The 8,496-nt window shown below is 59.9% G+C and overlaps 2 protein-coding genes across 2 annotated transcripts; both read left to right on the top strand.

Annotated features, from left to right (window-relative positions):
- Positions 1-539: 539 nt before the first annotated feature.
- Positions 540-4,473, top strand: LOC126635111 (SUMO-interacting motif-containing protein 1-like; the record flags this gene model as incomplete). The annotated part of the gene is made up of 3 exons (XM_050306052.1): positions 540-730; positions 1,529-3,145; positions 4,175-4,473. Coding segments are annotated over 3 exons (2,014 nt in total), but the record flags the coding sequence as incomplete, so codon positions are not given.
- A 37-nt stretch (positions 4,474-4,510) lies between these two features.
- LOC126635110 (uncharacterized) lies at positions 4,511-8,007 on the top strand. The gene is made up of 3 exons (XM_050306051.1): positions 4,511-5,757; positions 7,330-7,371; positions 7,960-8,007. The coding sequence occupies exons 1-3, from the start codon at positions 4,642-4,644 to the stop codon at positions 8,005-8,007; spliced, it is 1,206 nt and encodes a 401-aa protein (XP_050162008.1). The 5' UTR covers positions 4,511-4,641.
- The last annotated feature ends 489 nt before the right edge of the window (positions 8,008-8,496 follow it).

The raw sequence follows: 8,496 nt of genomic DNA on the forward strand, positions 1-8,496 counted from the left end.
AAATCCCTCTTGGACTCCCCAAAATTCTTCCAGGACCCCCTAAAATTCCTCTTGGACCCCTAAAATCTCTCTTGGACCCCCAAAATCCCCTTTTCCCCCAAAATCCCCCTTTTTCCCTCCAAAATCCCCCAGGACCCCAAAATCCCCCCAAAATCCTCTCTAGGATCCCCAAATCTCTCTTTTTCTCCTAAGATCTCCTTTTTCCCCAAATATCTCTTTTTTCTCCTAAAATCTCCTTTTTTCCCCCAAAACCCCTTTTTTCCCCAAAATCCCCCAGGACCCCCAAAATCCTCTCTAGGATCCCCCAAATCTCCCTTTCCCCCCAAACCCCCTTTTTCCCCCCAAATCCCCTTTTTCCCCCAAAATCCCCTTTTCCCCCAAACCCCCTTGGACCCCCAAAATTCCCCTTTTCTCCCCAAAATCCCCAGGACCCCAAAATCCCCCAGGACCCCCAAAACCCCCCTTTTTCCCCAAAATCCCCTTTTTCCCCCAAAATCCCCCTCCCCCAAATTTTAACCCCTTTCCCTCCCCTCCCCCAGGTTCCCACCGGAGCCCTCCCCCTCCCGCTCGGGGCGTGGCCTCCCAACCTTCGCCCCGCCCCCCTCGGGCCCGGCTCCGCCTCCTCCGTTACCGGGGCAACCCCTGGGGGCGTGGCCAGCGGAGGGGGCGTGGCCGAGGCGCGGCGAGGGGCGGAGCTTCTTCATCATCAATGACGTCATCATCGGCGACGGCTCCGCCCACTTCTGACCGAGGGGCGTGGCCGGGCGGCGCGGGGGGCGTGGCTTAAAGCGCTTCGTGATGCCATTGGTCAGCGCCCGCTCGGCCCGGCCAATCAGGCCCCCCCGCCGCTTCCAGGACACGCCCACCGGGGGGCGGGGCCACGGCCGAGGGGAGGGCCCCGGGACCCCCCAAAATTCACCCCAAACACCCCAAAATTCACCCCAAACACCCCAAAATCCACCCCAGAGCCCCCAAAATCGACCCCAAACACCCCAAAATTCACCCAAAACACCCCAAAATCGACCCCAAACACCACAAAATCAATCCCAGGACCCCCAAAATCCACCCCAGGACCCCCAAAATCGACTCCAGGACCCCCAAAATCCACCCAAAACACCCCAAAATCAACCCCAGGACCCCCAAAATCGAACCCAGGACCCCCAAAATCGACCCCAGGACCCCAAAATCACCCTGAGAACCCCCAGGATTCCTCTGGGACCCCCCAAAATTCTTCTGGGAACCCCCAAAGTTGCTCTGGGACCCCCCAAAAGCCCCCCAGGACCCCCCAAAATTTCTCTGGGACTCCCCAAAATTCATCTGGGACCCTCAGGGTCACTCTCAGGACCACCCGGGACAACCCCAGGACCCCCAAAATCACCCCAGGACCCCCCAAAATCACCCCAGGACCCCCCAAAATTCCTCTGGGACCCCCCAAAATCACCCCAAGATCCCCCAAAATTCCTCTGGGACCCCCCAAAATCCTCCCAGGACCCCCCAAAATCACCTTAGGACCCCCAAAATCCCCCAGGACCTCCAGGGTCACCCCAAGACCCACCCAGGACCCCCCTGGGACCCCCCAGGACCCCCCTCAGGTCATGGGGGACACCCCAGGACCCCCCAGTGCCTCCCAGAGCCCTCCCAGTATCACCAGGGCCCCTCCCAGTACCCCCAGACCCTTCCCAGTGCCCCCAGACCTGTCCCAGTATCACCAGGACCCCTCCCAGTGCCCCCCAGAGCTCTCCCAGTATCACCAGGGCCCCTCCCAGTGCTCCCAGTTGCCCCCGCCGGGCCATCCTGAGGGCGCCCACCTTCCGCTGGGGCGGCGCTGACGTCATCAGGGACGGCCGTGACGTCATCAGGGACAACGGTGACGTCATCAGGGAGGGCCATGACGTCAGCAGGGACGGCAGTGACGTCATCAGGGGCAACTGTGATGTCATCAGGGACAAGGGTGACGTCATCAGAGGGTCTGGTGACGTCATCAATGGCACCAGTGACATCATCAGGAGCGCCGGTGACGTCACCAGGGGCATCAGGGACGGCCGTGACGTCATCAGGGACGGCGCTGACGTCATCAGGAGTGGCAGTGATGTCATCGGGGACGGTGCTGATGTCATCAGGGATGGTGGTGATGTCATCAGGGACGGCGGTGATGTCATCAGGGATGGCAGTGACATCATCAGGGACGGCGGTGACGTCATCATGGATGGTGGTGACGTCATCGGGGTCACCCCAAGGACATCCAAGGACCCCCTGGTGACATCCAAGGACTCCCTGGTGGCACCTGGGGACACCCAAAGGACCCCCAGGGACACCCCAAGGACCTTCAGGGACCCCCCAAGGACACCCAAGGACCCCCTGGTGGCACTTGGGGACCCCCAAAGGACACCCAAGGACCCCCTGGTGGCACCTGGGGACACCCTGAGGACCCCCAGGGACACTCAAAGGACATCCAAGGACACCCAAAGGACACCCAGGGACCCCCTGGGGACATCCAAGGACCCCCTGGTGGCACCTGGGGACCCCCAAAGGACACCCAAGGACCCCCTGGGGACCCTGCAGGCCACCCTGGCGGCGTTTGGGGACGCCCTGGTGGCCTCGGGCCACCCCCTGGGGACGGTGAGGGACACCCTGGTGGCCCTGCAGGAGACCCTGGTGGCCTCCCAGGACACCCTGGGCATGCTCAAGGACAGCCTGGGGACAGCCCAGGACACCCTGGTGGCATCTGGGGACACCCTGGGGACATCCCAGGACACCCTGGGCATGCTCAAGGACACCCTGGGGACACCCCAGGACACCCTGGTGGCACTTGGGGACACCCTGGGGACATCCCAGGACACCCTGGGCATGCTCAAGGACAGCTTGGGGACAGCTGGGGACACCTTGGGGACATCCAAGGATCTCTTGGTGGCACCTGGGGACACCCAAAGGACATCCAAGGACCCCCTGGTGGCTTCCCAGGACACCCTGGGCATGCTCAAGGACACCCTGGGGACATCCCAGGACCCCTTGGGGACATCCCAGGACCCCCTGGTGGCACTTGGGGACCCCCAAAGGACATCCAAGGACACCCTGGTGGCCTCCCAGGACACCCTGGGCATGCTCAAGGACACCCTGGGGACATTCCAGGACACCCTGGTGGCACCTGGGGACACCCAAAGGACATCCAAGGACCCCCTGGTGGCACCTGGGGACCCCCAAAGGGCATCCAAGGACACCTTGGGGACAATCCAGGACCTTCTGGTGGCACCTGAAGACTCTCAAGGGACATCCCAGGACCCCCTGGGGACATCTGGGGACACTTTGGTGGCATCTGGGGATGCTTTGGGGACATCCCAGGACCCCCTGGTGGCATCTGAAGACCTTCAAGGGACATCCCAGGACCCCTTGAGGACAATCCAGGATCCCCTGGGGACATCCAAGGACCTCCTGGTGGCATCTGGGGACACCCAAAGGACCTCCAAGGATGCCTCGAGGACATTTGGGGACACCCTGAGGACATCTAAGGACACCTTGGGGACAATCCAGGACCCTCTGGGGACATCCAAGGACCCCCTGGGGACATTTGGGGACACCCAAAGGACATCCAAGGACCCCCTGGTGGCATCTGGGGACATTTTGGGGACATCTGGGGACACCCAAAGGACATCCAAGGACCCCCTGGTGGCACCTGGGGACACTTTGGGGACAATCCAGGACCTCTTCGGGACATCCAAGGACCCCCTGGTGGCACTTGGGGACACCCAAAGGACATCCAAGGATCCTCTGGGGACAATCCAGGACCCCCTGGGGACATCCCAGGACGCCCTGGTGGCACCTGGGGACACCCAAAGGACATCCCAGGACCCCCTGGGGACATCCAAGGACCCCCTGGGGACATCCAAGGACCCCTTGGGAACATCTGGTGACACTTTTGGGATGCCCCAGGACCCCCTGGTGGCACCTGGGGACATTTTGGGGACATCCCAGGACCCCTTGGTGGCACCTGGGGACACTTTGGGGACAATCCAGGACCTCTTGGGGACATCCAAGGACCCCCTGGTGGCACCTGGGGACACTTTGGGGACATCCAAGGGCCCCCTGGGGACAATCCAGGACCCCCTGGGGACCTCCCAGGACCCCCTGGTGGCATCTGGGGACACCCAAAGGACATCCCAGGACCCCCTGGTGTCACCTGGGGACACTCAAAGGACATCCCAGGATCCCCTGGTGGCGTCTGGGGACACCCTGGGGACATCCCAGGACCCCCTGGTGGCACCTGGGGACACTTTGGGGACATCCAGGACACCCAAAGGACCTCCAAGGACACTTTGGGGACATCCCAGGACCCCCAAGGGACCTCCCAGGACCCCCTGGGGCCCCCCCGTGACCCCCCGTTGACCTTGCGGGTGGTCCACGTGACCCTCAGGCCCCTCCCCCTTCGATCCCGTGACCCCCGGGTGGTCCTCAGGCCCCTCCCCCTCCCCTCGGGTGACCCCCGGGTGACGTCATCGGGCCCTCTCCCGGCCCCGCCCCCTCCTGCTCCGCCAATCCCTGCCCGGCCCCGCCCCTTCGGCCCCGCCCCCCGGCCCGGCCAATCACCTGGCCCTGCCCCCTCACTCCCGGGGGGCCACGCCCCTTCCGGGGGGCGATGACGTCATCATGGGGCGTGATGACGTCACCTCAGGGTCCAATGACGTCATCACAAGGTCCAGTGATGTCATCACGGGAGGCAATGACGTCATCCCAGGAGGCAATGACATCATCAAGGGAGGCAATGACGTCATCCCAAGGATCAATGACGTCACCCCGAAGACCAGTGACGTCATGGTGGGGCCCAATGACGTCATCCCCAGGCCCAGTGACGTCACCCCGAGGTCCAGTGACGTCATCCCAAGACCCAATGACGTCATCCCGGGGGCCAATGACATCACCATGAAGACCAATGATGTCACCATGAAGACCAATGACGTCATCGCAGAGCACAATGACATCACCTCGGTGCCCAATGACGTCACCATGAAGCCCAGTGACATCACCCCGGTGCCCAATGACGTCATCCCTGTGCCCAATGACATCACCATGAAGCCTAGTGACATCACCCCAGTGCGCAATGACGTCATCTGGGGGGCCAATGACATCACCATGAAGACCGATGACATCACCATGAAGACCAATGACGTCATCTTGGGCCACAATTACGTCATCCCGGTGCCCAATAACATCACCACGAAGACCAGTGACATCACAATGAAACCCAATGACATCACCACGAAGTCCAATGACGTCACCATGAAACCCAATGACGTCACCACGAAGCCCAATGACATCACCACGAAGCCCAATGACGTCACCATGAAACCCAGTGACGTCACCATGGAACCCAATGACATCATCACGAAGTCCAATGACATCACCCCGGTGCCCAATGACGTCATCATGAAGCCCAGTGACATCACCACGAAGCCCAATGACGTCATCATAGTGCCGAATGACATCACCATGGTGCCCAATGACATCACCATGAAGACCAATGACATCATCCCTGTTCCCAGTGACGTCACCATGAAGACCAATGACGTCATCCCTGTGCCCCATGATGTCACCACAAGGACCAATAACGTCACCACAAAGCCCAATGACATCACTACGAAGCCCGATGACGTCACCATGAGGCCCGATGACGTCACTCTGGTGTGTGATGACGTCACGGGCCGGGTGTTGGACCTGCTGAGCCGAGCGAAGCTGCAGCTGGGGCGAATCGACCGCCGGCACCGGGTGAGGCACAGGGGATTGAGGGGTCTGGGGGCTTGGGGGTTTGAGGGGATTTGGGGGATTTGGGGGATTTGAGGGGATTTGGGGGGATTTGGGGGTTTGAGGGGGATTTGGGGGATTTGGGGGTTTGGGGGATTTGAGGGGATTTGGGGATTTGGGGGATTTGGGGGTTGAGGGATTTGGGGGATTTGGGGGATTTAGGGGATTGGGGATTTGGGGGATTTGAGGGGGATTTGGGGGATTTGGGGGTTTGAGGGGATTTGGGGGATTTGGGGGTCTGGGGATTTGGGGGATTGGGGGATTTGGGGGATTTGGGGGATTTGAGGGGGATTTGGGGGATTTGGGGGATTTGGGGGATTTGAGGGGATTTGGGGGGATTTGAGGGGTTTGAGGGGATTTGGGGGTATGGGGGATTGGGGATTTGGGGGATTTAGGGGATTTGGGGGATTTGGGGGATTTAAAGGGGGATTTGGGAGGGACTTGGGGAGTTTGGGGGATTTGGGAGGTTTGGGGGATTTGGGGGCTTGGGAACTTGGGCCTGATTTGGGGGTTTGGGGGATTTTGGAGTTTGGGTGATTTGGGGGTTTGGAGGGATTGGGGATTTGGGGGATTTGGGGGATTGGAGGGGTTTGGGGGACTTGGGACCGGATTTGGGGGTTTGAGGGGATTTGGGGGATTTGGGGATTTGAGGGGATTTGGGGACTTGGGACCTGGTTTGGGGGTTTAAAGGGATTTGGGGGATTTGGGGGTTTGGGGGATTTGGGGGATTTGGGGAGTTAAAGGGGATTTGGGGGCTTGAGGGGGATTTGAGGGCTTTGAGGGATTTGGGGGATTGGGGGTTTGAGGGGCTTGGGGGATTTGGGGGTTTGAGGGGATTTGGGGGTTTGAGGGGATTTGGGGGCTTTAGGGGAATTGGGAGGTTGGGGCATTTGGGGAGGATTTGAGGAGGAGTGGGTGAATTTGGGGGATTTAGGGATTTGAGGGGATTTGGGGGAGTTGGGAGAGTTTGGGGGTTTGGGGGGATTTGGGGGTTGGACAGTTTGGGAGGTTTGGGGGATTGGGTGACTTGGGACCTTATTTGGGAGGGGGTTGGGGGTTTGAGGAGGATTTGGGGGCTGTGGGGGATTTGGGGATTTAAGGGGACTGGGGGATTTGGGGGGTTTAAAGGAGGATTTGTGGGGTTTGGGGGACTTGGGTGAGATTGGGGGATTTGGGGGTTTAGAGGATTTGGGGAGGTTTGGGGGTTGAGGGGATTTGGGGATTTGAGGGGATTTGGGGGTTTAAAGGAGGATTTCTGGGGTTGGGGTTTAGGGAATTTGGGGGTTAGGGCATTGAGGGGAGTTTGGGGGATTTGGGGGATTTGAGGGGGTCTGGGGAGGATTTGGAGGGGCTTGTGGGGGTTTCAGGGCATTTGGGGGCTGGGGCTTTGGGGGCATTTGGGGATTTAAGGAGTTTGGGGGATTTGGGGACTTGGAGGCAATTTGGGGGATTTGGGGTTAAAAATTGGAGGTTTTGGGGTGGTCTGGGAGGATTTGGGGACCCCCAAATTCACTTTTTCTTCCTCTCCCCTCCCAGGTGGGATCTGAAGAATCAGAAAACCCCGAGGGAGACCCCCAGGTGAGGGGGAGGGATTTTGGGGGTCTTTGGGGTTTTTGGGGAGATTTGGGGCTTTGGACTTTTTGGAGGGCTCTTTGTGGGTGATTTGGGGTTTTTTGGGGATTTGGGGATTTTGGGGGGCTTTGGGGGATCTTTGAGGTGTTTTGTGGTTTTTGGGGAGATTTTGGGGGTCTTTGGGTGTGTGGGGCATTTGGGGGTCTCTGAGCATTTGGGGGCTTTGGGGGTCTTTGGGGGATTTGGGGTTTTGGGGATTTTGGGAATCTTTTGGGGTTTGAGGGGTCTTTAGTGTTTGGGGTTTTTGAGGAGTCTTTGGAGGGCATTTAGGGTTTTTGGGGATTTGGGGATTTTGGGGGTTTGGGGGTCCTTGGGTGTTTGGGGGATCTAGGGGAGTTTGGGGTCTTTGAGTGCTTGGGGCTTGTTTTGGGGGTCTTTGGGGTCTTGGGATTTTTTGGGTGGTCTTGGGGCTTTTTTGAGGGGAATTTCGGAGGTTTTTGGGTTTTGGGGATTTGGGGGTCTTTGGGTTTTTGGGGTTTTTTGGGGGTCTAGTGTGCTGGGGGTCTGTGGCCTGGGGTTTGACCTTGACCCCAGGGGTCCCCTCGGATCAAACACGTTTGTCGCCGCGCCCTCCCCACCTGAGACTCCCCAGGAGCCCCCCAGGAGCCCCCCGACCTCCAACCCCCTGAAGGTGAGAGACCCTCCCCAAATCCCTGGGACCCCAAAACCCCCCAGGATCCCCCCAAAATAACCCCCAAAATATTCTGGGACCTCCAAAATCTGCCCCAGGACCCCCAAAATCCCTCCCCAAACCCCCCCAGAGACCTCCCAGGAGCCCCCTGACCTCCAACTCCCCTGAAGGTGAGAGACCCTCCCCAAAATCACTGGGACCCCCAAAATCCTCCCAAATATCCTGAGACCCCCAAAATCCCCCAAAATCCCCTTCCAGGACCACCCAGGACCCCCAAATCCCTCCCAGGACCCCCAAAATCCCCTCAGGAGCCCCCCAGGACCCCCCCTGACCTCCAACCCCCTGAAGGTGAGACACCTCCCCCAAAATCACTGGGACCCCCAAAATCCCCCCCAGGACCCCCCAGAGCCCCCAAAATCCCTCCCAGGACCCCCAGGACC

The sequence above is a fragment of the Myiozetetes cayanensis genome, unplaced genomic scaffold (genome assembly GCF_022539395.1).
Source record: "Myiozetetes cayanensis isolate MyiCay16 unplaced genomic scaffold, myiCay2020 scf1072, whole genome shotgun sequence".
NCBI classification, from domain to species: Eukaryota; Metazoa; Chordata; class Aves; order Passeriformes; family Tyrannidae; genus Myiozetetes; species Myiozetetes cayanensis.